This window comes from Uranotaenia lowii, chromosome 2, assembly GCF_029784155.1.
Source record: "Uranotaenia lowii strain MFRU-FL chromosome 2, ASM2978415v1, whole genome shotgun sequence".
NCBI lineage: Eukaryota > Metazoa > Arthropoda > Insecta > Diptera > Culicidae > Uranotaenia > Uranotaenia lowii.
In genome coordinates, this window is record NC_073692.1 from 217,594,144 (window position 1) to 217,609,870 (window position 15,727).

Sequence of the window (15,727 nt, forward strand, 5' to 3'; positions counted from 1 at the left end):
AGAACACACCATGCTCCTGGAACGATCAAAAGTCGTTCGACGATAGACGAGCCCTTGTTTTTTTACACAGTGAGCGCTGCGTAGCTCACGATTTGTTTCGATGAGGCACATTGATGGTCAGACAGCGCAGACGATTTTAAAAGTTTGCTCGCTCAATGTATAATGTAAAAACGCACAATTTCGATAAATCATCACACATTCGGCGAACTGTCTGAAAATCCACGAGGAAATTGACCGACTGAAACTTAACAGATCCGAATTGCTATCTAACCTTAAATTTCCAACGCTTTGTAGCAATTTTCATAAGATAATCGTCTTCTGATATTGTTTCTGAAAATTGTGTTTTTTTTCAGTCGGTTACCCAATATATGATGTAAAATGTTGACACAACAAAATTGTCAACATTTTACATCGAGGTGCTCGAATTCAACATAAGAAACTGAATTACAAAAAGCGGCCCGCTTAGTTCACTCGCTAAGGACGCTTAAGAATAATCTTGATAAATCAGACTTTATTTCCCACACCCGTTCATGTCATCAAATTGAAAAAACACACTTTTTCATATTTTTTTTTATTTGATATAAAATTGTTTTTTCAATAATATTAATGCTGCGCGTTGTTCTGACTCCGGTTTTTAAAGAAATCTTGTTTAGAGAATGTCAACTAATACACATACATATAAGTATTTCTATTTTAATCGTCAAAAGGCGATACAGTTATTCTAGTTGGTACAAAGCATGCTTTTCAAACATAATTTTCTAAAAATGGTAAATAAATTTATTTAAAACGGTTCATACTTGACAACTTTATACTTCTTTGTTCTTTTCCGACAAACTGTTTGAGAAACTGTAAAGTAAACCCCACAGAAAGGCTAATCCTTCTGCAGGTTACTAGAGAGGGTAGCTGCACTTAGTTATGCAATTATTACATGTTTCTTCTCATGTACCATCCGTACTGAGTACAGTGCAGTAATCGATTACGGCTGCATTTGATGTGTAGACCAGTTTTAAAGCTGAGGTAATGTCACGAACGACGCGACGCCGACGCCAATAGTTTTTTTTTGCTCATTTCATTTTATTCTACAGACCGTTATGAAGCGGACTTTCGAGGTAGCTTTAGGAAAGATTTCAATTGTGACTTCTATCGGTTGCATAGATTGGTGCATAGATGTTTGATTGTTGATTTATTTGAATCGTCTTAGCGTGTTATGCTTTTCGCGAGCAAAAATGCTGTTGTGGGTGGTTCGTGTTCCTGTATCTCAGTGTAACATTATGAAGATAAAAACAAACTTTGATTACTTAAAATTTTAAACCTAATCATTGGAGTAAACTTGTAATACTCTCTAATAAACGCTGCCTTTTTAAAGTAGTACTTTATTGGTTGAAATCTATGCAGCTTACATTCTAATATCACAATCATTTGAATGTAATCCATGTAAACATAATGTAAATATAACTTTCATGCCCTAAATTGAGGAAATATATTGTACAAATTTCATCATTTCTAGACGAATTAATTAAAAACCTAACCAACTAATAAAGCTCCGCTTAAAATACTTTCAATAATTGTTCCCTGTTTGTGTCGATTGCATTATGGTGTTGTGCAAAACACCATCATCTTTACAGGATATACTGTTGTTTCCAATAAGGGTCACGTCATGATCCTTGTAAGAAGTAATTTGAACCCTTTGCCTTGCTTTATTGAAATTTTGGCAACCCAAATAACACTGGAAGTGGAAATAAAAATCAACAAGTTAGTCGTCTAATTTTCTGGAAAACAATTCCATCAGTTCAAATCTTACCGTTAAAATTCCGGCTATCAGTCCGATAATAGAACCGGCCAGCACGTCCCACCAATGATGACGGTTATCAAAGATGCGGGATAGAGAACAGACGAGGGCCCAAATACCGACAGCCGTCTGACAAAGCAGCAAGGCCATGCAGGAGCGCATCTTCGGAACACGCCTCTGCAGATACCAAATCACGAACACGACAGCATATACGCTGGTCGAAGAATGGCCCGATGGAAATGATTTACTGGCATCGCGAATGAAGTACGACTTATCTTCCGTATTGGTGCACACATAGGTCGATACGTATCTGTTAATAGCCAAATAAAATCATTTATTAGTATTCAAGGAGCCCTTCAGCGTGTTTAAGATTAAAAACTTACTCGCTGCCTTCACAAACAACATTCGGTTTGCAAGTGTCCAAAAAATGTGGCCTGTGTTCTCCAACCAAAACCTGGAGAAGTTATAAATTTATGCTTGAAATGTTAAATTTCTTTATTTACGATTATTTACCTTTATAACGTCCACAATCAACAGTTTTAAAATCAAAACGCGTGCGTATTTTTTGAACCAATACCAGCTTTGGCGGAACGATTCGCGACACCTGGTTTGGACCGGTCCCGTTTTGGTGCAGTCCAAGCTCGAGGGAGTGTAGAATATTGCCTCTGTGAGCCAAATCTGTTGACATTTTTAGGAAAAAGTTAGAATCATTTGTTAGAAGTAACGATTTAAGGAAGTTCAACTCACCAGAAACAATGGCACAAATCCGCTGATGATGATCATCTTTGCGGTGATGGTATCCCCGGTGAAAGGCCGCTGAATCGAACGATCATCACAATAAAAGCCACGTTTTGTCACCCACGGGAACCATCCATAGTTGCAAATGACGATGAATGAGATGACTGTAAAATGAAGGAACAAAAAAAAAAAGATTTTATGTTTTTGTTTAACGCTTAAATTTACGTACATTTTTAACAATCACAAATTTAGATCCTAAATTTTTATTTAAATCAGAACTTAAAACAAAAACTCGGATGCCTGAAGAGTGTCTTTCTTTTTGTCTTCCTTCTTGTCGAAATTTTCTCAGAAGAACTGAGATGAAGCCGGAATGCTCACTTTTTTCCTTGTGTAGAATAATATTTAAATAATTAAGCTCAAAGACAATTAAAAAAAAAACAACACACACACTGGATGAGGTCCAACAAGAAGAAACTCTGGTATTACTGTAGGCAATCCAGGGCTTCTCCCGTAAGTATCCGGGCTGGCCACCTAGCAAAATTCGGCGTCTGATTTAAAATATATTCAATTCAAAATCCTGTCAACTATGCATATTATTAAAGAAAATCAAAGGAAAAAAAAAAGCAAACTATACGCGAATAAGTAATGTTTTATCGAAGCAAATAGATAGTTTTAAATTGTATATGATATAACTGTGAGATATGACTGTTAAAACATAAATTTCAAATTACTTCTTTGAACTGCAAAAATTTATTTCAGGAGAACACTTAAATTATTTAACCTTAGAAAACAGCTATAATATGTGAGTTACATCATTGTTTCGTGTTCAGACACTAAGAAAGTCTATACAGTGAGGGGCAAAATAAAGTGTCCAAATTATCTTTTTTTTTTTCAATTTCTTCTATTTTTCTGGTTAAAATTCAACGATAACACATCGTAATCATTTTTAAAATATTGTTTATTATGTTCTTTTCAATTTTTGTTAATGTTGCGCTGATAAAAAAAGAAAGTTTTTCTGATAGAAAAAAAAAAGTTGATATTCCAAAAAAAATGGGCAAAACAAAGTGTCCAACTCAAAAATCAATATAATTTCGATAAGTTTCCATCGCGAGGCCCCTCGAATTTGTTTGTTTAGTGTATTTTGACGTTTCATAAACAACTGGCTTGGCTCTGGAGTATTCAAACAGGTGTCTACATTCGAATAAGTTGTAAAATATGGAGAACGCATAAATTTCTGGTTCCATTCCGTTGTCCATCCGGAAACTTGTTGTTCGTGATGTGAATAACGGTCAAACGCACCGAGAAGTGGCCAAGCACTACGAAATCAGCAAGACAGCGATGTCAAAAATCATGAAGAAGATGAAAACTTTCGGATCGGTGGTGGATCGCCCGGGAAGAGGACTGAAGCCCAAGACAGATACCAGAACGGACAAGAAAATCATTCTTGAAGTGAAGAAAAACGCAATAATAACGATCCGGTAGATACAGGAAGAGCTCCAATTTTCGGTATTGCGTCGTACTGTCCGTCGCCACATCCATGCAAAGGAGTTCCATAGCAAGATTGCAGTGAGAAGGCCTTTCATCAGCCAGGTGAACAAGGCTAAGCGGCTCAAGTTCGCCAAGGAACACGTCGATAAACGGCTCGAGTACTGAAAAGATTGTTGTGGGTCGACGAATCCAAATTCGAGCTTCGAGCGGAAGAAGCGGGATCATATGTGGCGCAAGTCGGGTGAGGAGCTCCAAGACCGCCATATCCAAGGAACAGTCAAGCACGGAGGAGGTAACTTGATGGTGTGGAGGTTCTTTTCTTGGGGTGGGGTGGGCTATTTGGTAAAAATTGACGGAATCATGACAGCTGAGTCATATTGCAATATCCTGCGGGAAAACCTCGAGGTATCGCTCACCAAGACGGGCCTCGAAGAGCGCTTCGTTTTACAGCAGGATAACGATCCGATGCATACGGCCAATCTGACGAAGTCATTTTTCCGTTCCTGCCGCATCAAACCCCTTGAATGGCCCCACAAAGTCCTGATCTGAACCCCATCTAAAATCTGTGGGCCATCCTCGATGCTCTGATTTATAAGACTGGTGTGACAAATAAAAATACTTATTTTGATGCCCTGGAGCATGCGTGGGAAGAACTCGACCCACAACACTTGCACAACTTTTTTAAAAGTATGCCGAAGCGCTTGCAGGAGGTGTTGAAGGCTGAAGGAAGCCATACCCATTATTAAATCGTTCTTGTTTGCCTTCAGTTTGAATTTTTTGAAGCTGTACTGATCTGAACACTTTGCCCCTATTTTTTTTTGGAATATTAACTGTTTTTTTCTATCAGGAAAACTTTCTTTTTTATCAGCGCAACATTAACAAAAATTGAAAAGAACATAATAAACAATGATTACGATGTGTTTTCGTTGAATTTTAGCCAGAAAAATAAAAGAAATTGAAAAAAATACTTTGGACACTTTATACTGCCCCTCATTGTATCCTAACTGGCCGAAACTCGAAAAAGTAGACAAAAACGTTTTAAAATGCATTTAAATTTTTTAACGAAAGCTGAAATTTAGTTACTGTAGGGGCATAACTAGAACCATTTATCGGGGCACGATCAGCGTTTTCTGCCATAGAATCTAACAGCGAATTCAACTCAATGAAGTCAACTGTATTATAGAGCTACAGCTAATCTTGTTTACATCTGACGATTCGGCCTGTTGGTAAGTTGTCGGAGAGATAATCAGAGGATCGAATTCGATTCCTCGTCGAGGCTATTTTTTATTTTTTATTCAGCTAAATCGTCAAATGTAAAATATTCAAGCTGTAGCTCTACATATCAGTTGACTACATCGAGTTGAATTCGCTAGTAACACAGATCAAACCAACTAGCATTAGGAAGTTTTATTATGGTTTTATTATGTTTTTTTTGTGCAGCTCGTTTTATGACGGTTTAATTATGGTCATGCAAAATGCTTATATTTTTTTCGACCATATGTTTTCAGATAGTTATGAAAATGCTAATAAAGCTTTTATCAAACACTGTTTTAGTTGTTATGAAAAAGTTATAAATGCTCTGTTTTATGCTAGTTTTAATGGCATTGCGGTGAACGTTACGACGAAAATTCTTTATAGAAGAATTACAGACTGAAAATTAAATGACGGATAGATAAAGCAGATGCTTAGTAGGAGAAAATTTACAGATGTTGAAAATGAGCCAAGAGCATATTTTATGGAAAGCTTCAAAGGTGCGTTCTAGACCCTTTGTCCCACATCAGTTGAATGGCTGAGAGAAGTAATAGCGAGAGGCTTGTCCGATTGGGAAGCACGTGCTTTACCAATCCATCGGGTTGGATGTATGGGTGAACGTAATTGCGCCTCTCGCTATTACTTCTCTCAGCCATTCAACTGATGTGGGACAAAGGGTCTAGAACGCACCTTTGAAGCTTTCCATAAAATATGCTCTTGGCTCATTTTCAACATCTGTAAATTTTCTCCTACTAAGCATCTGCTTTATCTATCCGTCATTTAATTTTCAGTCTGTAATTCTTCTATAAAGAATTTTCGTCGTAACGTTCACCGCAAAGCCATTAAAACTAGCATAAAATTATTATCAACGGTGACTATTCGTTAAAAGAATAAAAACTCTGTTTAAACTATAATAAAACACAAACTAAGAAATTTGCTCCAGGCTTTCTTTTGCATGTTTTATAATAGCACTCAGTGCTTGATTATTAAACCGTCATAAAACTTAGTGACAGTTCTCGATCAAGATGTCAAACCAGAACAGGTTAGATACACAGTAAACGAAAATTACCGAGTTCGGTAATTTTTTTACCGAAATCCTAACATGTGTACACAGTAAACGAAAATTACCGAGTTCGGTAATTTTTTACCGAAATCCTAACATGTGTAAATCGTTAAACTGTTCGGTAATTTTTTCGGTAAAAAATAAACGAACATCGGTAAATGAAGAATCGATTTACCGATGTTCGTTTATTTTTTACCGAAAAAATTACCGAACAGTTTAACGATTTACACATGTTAGGATTTCGGTAAGAAAATTACCGAACTCGGTAATTTTCGTTTACTGTGTAAATCGTTAAACTGTTCGGTAATTTTTTCGGTAAAAAATAAACGAACATCGGTAAATGAAGAATCGATTTACCGATGTTCGTTTGTTTTTTACCGAAAAAATTACCGAACAGTTTAACGATTTACACATGTTAGGATTTCGGTAAAAAAATTACCGAACTCGGTAATTTTCGTTTACTGTGTAGCACCTATTTGAATTAAAATTCCCATTTTTAAGCATTTTTGTGTGCTGGGTTTGAGTTAAAATTAAAAAAAAATCTTTGAAAATTTCAAATTATCGGAAGATTTATGAATATCTCTACAATATGAGTATTGAGTAAAAGGGCCCAAATAGTAGGAAAAAAATGGTTGCTTGACGTCATCAATAATCCTTGACGTCATCAAACCCACACATTATTTGGGTGTTGGGTGAAAGGGCTAAACGAATAGAAGTCGAATTTCGCTTTCTAACGCCATATAAACCGCCACTATATGAGTATTGGGTGGAAGGGCTAAACAAGAAGAATTCGAAACTTTCCTGATTTATTTAAAATCATTTGAGATTGTTTCGAACTGCCTTAGCCATTGATAAACTAGTATTTGAAATATTTTGAAGGTGTTTTGTATCCTCGTTAAAACCGTCAAAATAGACACTGATTAATGTTACCCCAAAGCATCAAAATATAAACAAAGACGAACCCGATTTTGAAATCAAATTTAAGGTAGTCTAATAAATTTCTGCAACCATGTTTTACGTTCATAGGAGTCCAGAACTGGTTTTAAAAATATGTAAACATGCCACATTCCCCTTAACAGAAAAAATAAACGAAAAATATTGAAAAAAATGATCAATCTTACCTCGGATTACGGCAGTTGAATTTTTAATGCATTTAATTTGTTTAAAAATTTTTAAAGTACTGAATTAAGCTAAAAAATGTGAGAAAAACATGTTCATATGTGGGCTCGTATGCAGTAGAGCTTTAAAAGGGTGCTGTTCTATAGCCGTATTATGATACTAATTCATTCAGATTTTCGATTACGAATTCGATTTTGAACCATGCCAGAATATACATATTTCCTATTCTGACATGAGATTTGATAATCTGATTCGCAAAGCTTTTTTTTTCGCTCAAACTTTTTATGCTGATCTGTTTTGATTTCGGCCACGTGTTTTACAAAATATACTCTACATTTCTGAAAACTTACAATACACGAATATCTACTTAGAATGATTGATTTGCTGCTGTAAAGTTCTCAAGTTCGAAATGATTATTCGATTGCATTCTAACATTGTTTGAATTTAGGTCTTTTCTGCAGCTTTCACAACAGGCTCAAAAAATAATCTCGAAAAACCATCCATTGACTTGCTGAAGAAAATGTCAAAACAAACGTGCTCAATGCGATTGTGTAAATATAACGGAACTGATAAGCCTCCTTGCCCCGGGTATCTTATCCTAAAAACATACTTCGGAGACCTATTATAGCACAGAATGTTATTTCGTTCCTTACCCAATCCAACAGTGGTCACATCAAAAATTGACGGCAAACTCATCCTCAGTCTGGACGGTTTGTCGAACCGGCTTAATGATTCTACGTCTGCCATCGTGCGCAATTACACTAAATAGCAGAGCAAAGTGTGGGTCTTCTCCAAAAACTGCCACCACCAGCTCCTGTCCTAGACTTTCGCCACTATTTTGTTTGCACTTTAAGCAGATCACTGAGTTGATTTAGTAGTACGCTTGTTGACCGAAGAATCTGCGGCAGCTTAATCTTGAAACGTGATACCAGGTACGATATCGTGTGTCTATATTCCGCGCACTGTGGATAACTCGTGGGGTTTAATAATCGCTTAATTTGTACCAACTATCTAGTATAGCGTAATATAAGCCAATTTTCAAAAGATCCATTGACATCACAACTGGTTGGTAAGAAAGTTACTCAACCGACACCCCCGGTCTGCCGGAGTCTAGAAATACCACCGAAAGCAACGTTTCACTCGAACGAAAAGTAAAAAGGCGCGCAATAGTAAACAACAACGTTCTTCCAATCTCAACTGAACAGAAACCGACCGTGCGGCTAGGCTGGAAAAATTAGACTGAACAGTTGCGAGGAGAACCGGGAGCTTTTCTAGGAGCCGGCACGTTTTGTTGTCGTTTCTCTAACGGCCGCCTGGGAAAAACGTGTAGGTATACCGACAAAGCGGAACAAAAGGGATCAGGACGAAAACTAAATAGATGTGATAGGTTTGATGGTGGCAGAACATACAGTTGCTGACACTTGCTTCCAAGTTTGGTCTGGTTGTTTTCGTTCTACAATGAGGCTTTCAAAATTGATTATATCTTAGATTCGAAAAGTAAAATATAACATGAAACGTACGATTCACAATGTCAGTACCGATCCTTGAATAGTGATAGGCTTATTATGCTACAACTATATATAAAAATGATCACATTTTCAGATGGAATTTAGCGGTTTGTTGTCTATTTAAAATGTAGGATTTTGTTGAAATTTACAAATTGTATAAAATGTAATAACTTGTTAACCTTGTGGTAAAAAGAAATTCCTTTTTTGCGTTTCTGTGCCTGTTTCTAAATACGAAATTTGCGGGAATAATCCAGAACTTAGATATTTTTGTTCTTGCATCATCGCTTGAATGCATGTGCACCATGGTCTTATAGTGGGAGTTAATTAGGGTGGTCGGATTTACCGGTTTTTTTTCAAATCCGGTATATCGGTATTCTTAATTTATAAAACCGATAAAACCGGTATTTTTCAAAGCATATCGAATTGATTAAAAAGTTTCATCTAATTGCAGTAGTAATGGCATAAAATGCTCAGAATTATTAACGCAACATTTTTGATTGAAAAATATGGTATTGTGCCTTTAAATTATCCCTTTGTCATAAACCTATCATCATCCTCATGATAATCATAATATTTATCATCTTCATTTCATTATTAGAATTTCGCTGTGAGGTTGTAGAAATTATAGAAGTAAAATTTTCAACGAATTTTTGTCCTGTACTCTGTAATACAGTATTCAGATTTAAGAACAGATTTTACAGATTTAGTAAAAGTTTTAAAACATCTTTCATGAAAATGATATACAAAATATATATATTTCGAAATACAAAAAGATTTTACGGTAAAAAAATTTAGGCGAAATAAAAAACTCCGTGACAAAATTGTTGGTTTACTAACAAAATTTCAGATTTTTGTTCTCCAAAATACGAATGTTTTCCCCGCAACTTAGGTCGTGATCGCATTCAGTTTGCCTTTTCAACATTAAAACGAACAAAAAGGAATTAAAAATCTATTTAAAATCCAGTCAATATTCAGCAATAAATATAGTTGTTTGTATCTGATGTTTTATTATAATATTGTTGCAAATTAATAAAAACTTTGTTACTGCTGTTGTCTGGAAAAAGAAAATGCTTCCATCAATTACCTTGAAAATATTGATAGATAAATTTCTTACAAACATTTGAACATGTGTTTAACTGCTGACTCTGTTGAAAAAATGGATTTTTTAAAACAAAGTAGGAAGTTTCTAATCAGTTTTCAACATTTTTGGGTTTAAATTTTAAATTTGTGAAAGCCCAGCACCGCTTAGAACGATTTATATAAACTTGGCCTGTTTATTTTTGCATCTTTTGACCAAATTCCAGTTTTTCAATGAAAAATACAGTGATTATTGTGAAGCAATCTTAAATTTCTTGTAGCTGTAGCTTTTCTTCAGTCATTGTACACTTGAACAGTCTTTAAATGTTGTGGAGCGTTAGTTCGATGACTGAACTGAAATGTGTAAAGTTTCATGAAAAAATATTTTCTAAGTGAAAGATGGCAGCTTGTCAATGCTCTTTTGAACGCCACTGTAGCTTTAATCTAAAAAGTTACATCAACAAGTTTTAGCAACAATCAATTCTCACATAAACCTTACAGTAAGGTTTATTGAGCTTTGATAAATTTTAAAGATAAATATTCGGCCTATTAGGCCAAATACTTAACTTTTTAAACATCTAGAAAGTATGCAACAGAGCGCAAGTTTTGCTCTCAATGTATGCAAACCGTTGCCTGCGGCTGCTGCTTCTCTCATTGGACAGTTCAGTACCAACACGTGAAAAGGGTCTATGCTCATTTATGACGTTTCGAGAAAAACGCATTTGAAAATTTTCGACATTTTTCAAATCGCTAATTGAAATTCACGTGGAATCTTTCAAGTCTGTATGACCTAAAGGTGCGTAGGATGATTCTTAATATGTTTTTATCGATAAAAGGGAGTTTTCATGAAAAACATAGATCGCAACAAATTCTATTTCTTGGCTAGGAGAAACTCTCTTGTCAACTGGCAGCGCAAATGGGACGAGGATGAGAAGGGTCGGTGGCTCCACTCGATTATCCCAAAGGTAAGCCTTAAACCCTGGTTTAATAGATTGGACTTGAGTCGGGATTTTACTCGTATATTTTCCCGTCTCATGTCCAATCATTATTCCTTGAATGCGGTACTCTATCGTATAAATATTTCTGGCAGCAATTTATGCGGTTGCGGCCTAGGTTACCATGACATCGAGCATATTGTTTGGTCGTGTGAGGACCACCTTGTCGCTAAAACGAACTTCATAGATTCCCTTCGGGCCCGAGGAAAACCACCCGACGTTCCAGTGAGGGATGTGTTAGCTGTGATGGACTTGGACTACATGTTCGAAATATACCTTTTCCTAAAAGCTATTGATCTTCGTCTATAATTCTTTTTATTTTCATATTTCCCTATCTATTTCCTATTCTCTCCAAAAAGTGTAGTGATCTAGACCTAAGCAAACAATTGTAAAAAAAAACAAAAAGAGTTTGGCTCCTTAAAGCCTCAAGGTATGAGCCGTTTCAAACAAACGAATTACAAAAAAATTAACTGTTTACAATTAAGAGTGTAAATACATACATACCTCTGTTAAACAGCTAATAACTTTTTTTCCTAGCAAGATACGAAGTTACCGTCTTCGACAAAGTTGGTCAGCGGAAAATTTACTTTAGGAATTTTATAAATTGGCACAAAAACTGTCAGATGGCTCGGTTCCACAGAAGAAACAAAAACGAAGTTGATTTTATAGTACAAAATATTCAATTTTCCCATACAAACTTAAAAGTTCAAATTTACTCATGTAAACGTTACTTAAAAAATCTGCGAAAAATCATGGATGAGTTTTAGACCAAGACGAAGCTTTTTAGACCCCAGGGTTTGAGAAATTCCAAAATGACCCCAAATCGACTCAGTCTAGTGTCCACGATGAAATTGCCACACCCAAAATTGATTCGCAAAATTCGAGTTTTCATCCGATTGCATCAATTTTTCAGGTTTCAATCCCTATTAAACTTAATTTCACCATTTTACTCGTATTTTATTTACAGTCCATACGCAAATGCCCGCACCTTGGCCTTAAGATTCTGCACAACCTGTGAATCAACCGTTTTTGCATGTAATCCCATACTTTCTTCAGTTTGTCGACTGCCTTCACATCGTTTAAGAAAGTGGAGTGTTGGGAGGGTTGAACATTTTCGGCACGAAATTGAGCTTATTGTCCGCAAACCACTTCAGCACGTCCTCGGAGTAGTGGCATGAGGCTTCTGGAGGCACTCTTTCACGTACACCTGTCGGTTCATCGTGTCCTGAGTCACGAAAGGTGCACTCCACTTCCCGCACATGCAGATGGCTTACCAAACCAGGAATTCATTCGCAAATTTGGACATCTTCTGAGTGCGGACATGCACCAGAACGCTGAATTTTTCCTTTGCTGTGAAAAACAGGTTGCCGGGGATCTGTTTAAGTCGGCCTTTACATATGTTTCGTCGTCCATGATGAAGCATTCAACTTTCTGACCATGCTGACATGCTGACATTTTGAGGTACAACTTCCTGGCACGGGTTTTGGCGAACTTATTCTGCTTTTCGTCGCGATTACTTCGTGCAACTTCTCAGCCACATCCCGAACGGAGGCCTTCGGGTTTTGGTTGAAGGCCCCAGCTACGCGGTTGTGATTTTTGGTGTTGTAAGGAATACTTTTTCCTTCACTTCTGGGCTTCCGATCGGTGGTCAATCGTTCCTCGAAGCGCTTAATCACTCGCGACACCGTGGAATTCGCTATTCCCAACGTTTTAGCGATTAAACGATGCAAGAGATCCTCGTTCTCGTGATGAATGCGCAAGATTTTATCACGTACGAGCTGTTCTTTCGACTCCATTTCCACGAGTTTTGATCACAGGACTTTAAAACTTGCAGGATGTAAACAATGCACTATTATCTAAATCCACCCAAATTTTCATTGAATTCTACCCAACGGTCAAACATTTAAAGTTATTTCATAGTGTGGCAATTTCATCGTGAACACCCTTTAATAAAGCAATTGGATGTATTCCTATTACAAACTCATTTAGCATCAACACTATTATATCTTATGATATCTTTCGCTTACATGCAGTTTAGCTTATTCTGAAATTCAAGAAGAACGTTTGTTAAATATTATTCTAAACTTTGTATTGTTTGTGTAAATATTTTGTGTTGTAATTCTAGAATCATTATATAATTTCTGTTGAATTTAGATTTTTTAGGGTTTAGCTAGCATACACGCCGAGAAAATCAGGCTTTTGAAACAAAGCAGAATTGATTTTGATTCAAAACATTCATGTTTTTGATCCAAACCCCTGTTTTTTATAATCAAAGAATTTTGCTTTTGATTTAAAAAAGATTTATTTAAGAATTAATCCTTTGAACTAAACATTTTTGGACTTTGATTTAAAACAAATTCGTCAATCAGGGGGATTTATTGTATTGAATAAAATAAATAACAGATAAACAATTGCATTATATGTACTGCTAAATTGACCACCACACTTCAACTATAACGATTACGTTTGCTTTCTTCCTGGAAAACATGTAAAGTTTACATTTACGTGTAAGCGCTACTCAGGAAATAATAATTGATCAATTGTCACGTACAGTAATAAATAATTTTGTCCTAATAAAAACATAAGTTATATGGTACAACACTAAACGAAAAACATTAAATGATTTATTTACACGAAGTAATTAAACAGAAACATAGCTCTCACTCTTCATTTTGTCAAAAAAAAACGAGTATAAATATCTCGGCTCTTACGATAATATAAATTTAGGTGCTTTCTAAGAATTGCACCATTCTTACACCTCAATTGGTGAGCATAATTAACATCAGTAGCTGAAATTTCATAAGGTACGTGACAAAGCAAAACTCTTCCTAGAATAGCGACCCATTTTGATAATTTTTAGAGCTTTTACCGTTGCATAATCCGCCAATCCAATCCAATCAATCCAATTGATCAGCCTCGGTCTAATATAGTTTTCATAATATTTTGCCGCTAGGTTAACTGTGTGACTTGTAAACACTCACAGTTGTTTTTATTTACCTTTTTTCAACAACTAATGAGAAACATATTATGGTAACTGCGCAATACTTGTTATTTAATCTTTATAACCGTTTTTTATTGGAAAAATTGAAAAATCCTTGGGGGGCATCCACAAATTACGTAACGCTCCTAGGGGGGAGAGGGAGTAAGCTCGAGCGTTACGAATTGTGACATAGGGGAGGGGGAGGTATAATCATCGTTACGTAACAATTTTTTCCTTCAAAATTTCAGTTTAATTGCAGCTTTTTAGATTCATAATAGTAAGCAAACCATAATCAGCTTGAAATTTGTAGATAAGCTTCAACAAGATTGAAACTGGTTTGTCACCTTTCCTCTTTAAAGATTCTGAGAGAGATTCCATAAAATGTGCATTGGATATGAGTGAAATAACCGTTGAAAAACCGAATATTAGGTACATTAACTCCCAAGAACTCAATCAAATCTTAAAACAGAAGTTTTATTTTATTTTCTCAATTGATTCAAAAAAAGCAATTTTGGTTATTCCGACGAATAATACTAAGTAAAGTATATTTTGCATAACAAGTAATGCACCTTGAACAAAATAAAGTAAACAACGTAGATCATCAGTTAACAAACACAGATCAACTCCTAATAAGTCAATTAATTTTTTTTATCAGAAAGTTGTCATCAATGAGTACTAAGAAGCGATTTGGATAGATATTGATTCCGGTTTAAAGAACGTTAAAAAATGTATGTTAAATTTTTTTATTACCTTCGAAAATCAGTATTTAAAAACATGAAAAGAGGGGGGGGGGTAATTATCAGCGTTACGTAATTTTCATAGGGGGGTACGCCGAAACGTTACGATTTGTGACATACGGGGGGGAGGGGGTCAAAAAAGTGCATTTTTTGCGTTACGTAATTTATGGATGCCGCCTTGGCAAATATATAAACTTTCAGATTTGTGTTTTGAGATCCATATCTTTGTCAGTTTTCATAAGAATTTTCCTAAATGCTCAACAGACTACATTGACATTTCACCAGCATTCTAATAAAGTTAACAAAGTAATGATGAGAAACCTAAACGAGAATAAGTTAGATAAATAGAAAAAAATAACATAATTACATAGATTATGGGTATATTTATTCCCATTAAATGTTGCTCCAATACGAATGTGTGTTTATCCGTCGATTTTTAAAATAAATTTGAGCAAATGAGCCAGGCCTCATATAATACATACATATTTGGATCATACATCGTTCATGCCATGGGCCATGACCAAAATTCGATTCTTTTAGTATTGGCACAGAGGACTAATTCTGTGCACTTTGTCATGACCAACAACTCGTTTGAGTGCCATCAATTTATCAAATAGTATTTCAGTTTTAGAGAGAATTCTAAACTATTTTTTCCCATATGAAAAGCTCTTGGCTTAGAAATTCATGAAACATCGTTTATTGAAGAATTCTTTTTAACTTTGAACTCTGTTTCGATAGATTACCTGTAAAAGAGGCCTTTTTTTATTTTTGATTGTATTTAGAAACAATTTAATAACAGATTGGACTTGAGAAAGGAAATACTCAATACTGGTTCTGGTAATTAACCGGGAAACAGTTTGACTGATTGATGACTAGAAATATACCAAGCGACCTACGTGATGATCTGATATGATCCGTTAACTTTCAACTGCACCGGTGTCAAATCGTGTATGGTGAATCAAGTTGAGTGACACTAACGTTA

The 15,727-nt window shown here is 35.7% G+C and overlaps 2 protein-coding genes across 3 annotated transcripts in view; one reads left to right on the plus strand and one right to left on the minus strand.

Moving 5' to 3' along the window:
- LOC129745479 (N(6)-adenine-specific methyltransferase METTL4) overlaps positions 1–15,727 on the plus strand; it is a 39,865-nt gene that overhangs the window by 5,730 nt on the left and 18,408 nt on the right. The window lies entirely within an intron of this gene.
- On the minus strand, positions 577–8,699 carry LOC129745483 (putative phosphatidate phosphatase). Of its 2 annotated transcripts, none has more exons than XM_055738591.1 (6): positions 8,102–8,699; positions 2,537–2,691; positions 2,303–2,467; positions 2,173–2,243; positions 1,802–2,099; positions 577–1,726 (listed from the first exon to the last, which is right to left on the minus strand). In XM_055738591.1, the coding sequence occupies exons 1-6, from the start codon at positions 8,193–8,195 to the stop codon at positions 1,559–1,561; spliced, it is 951 nt and encodes a 316-aa protein (XP_055594566.1). In that variant the 5' UTR covers positions 8,196–8,699; the 3' UTR covers positions 577–1,558. The 2 variants fall into 2 exon arrangements, with proteins under 2 accessions (XP_055594566.1, XP_055594567.1); XM_055738592.1 differs by lacking the exon at positions 8,102–8,699 and adding an exon at positions 4,371–5,187.

Coding starts and splice junctions, on each gene's coding strand:
- LOC129745483 (XM_055738592.1), bottom strand. CDS start 4,755: ATGGGTATGGCTTCCTTCAGCCTTCAACACCTCCTGCAAGCGCTTCGG. Junction 2,244..2,302: donor TGATTGTGGACGTTATAAAG/GTAAATAATCGT, acceptor TAACTTCTCCAG/GTTTTGGTTGGAGAACACAG. Junction 2,100..2,172: donor GTTGTTTGTGAAGGCAGCGA/GTAAGTTTTTAA, acceptor GGCTATTAACAG/ATACGTATCGACCTATGTGT.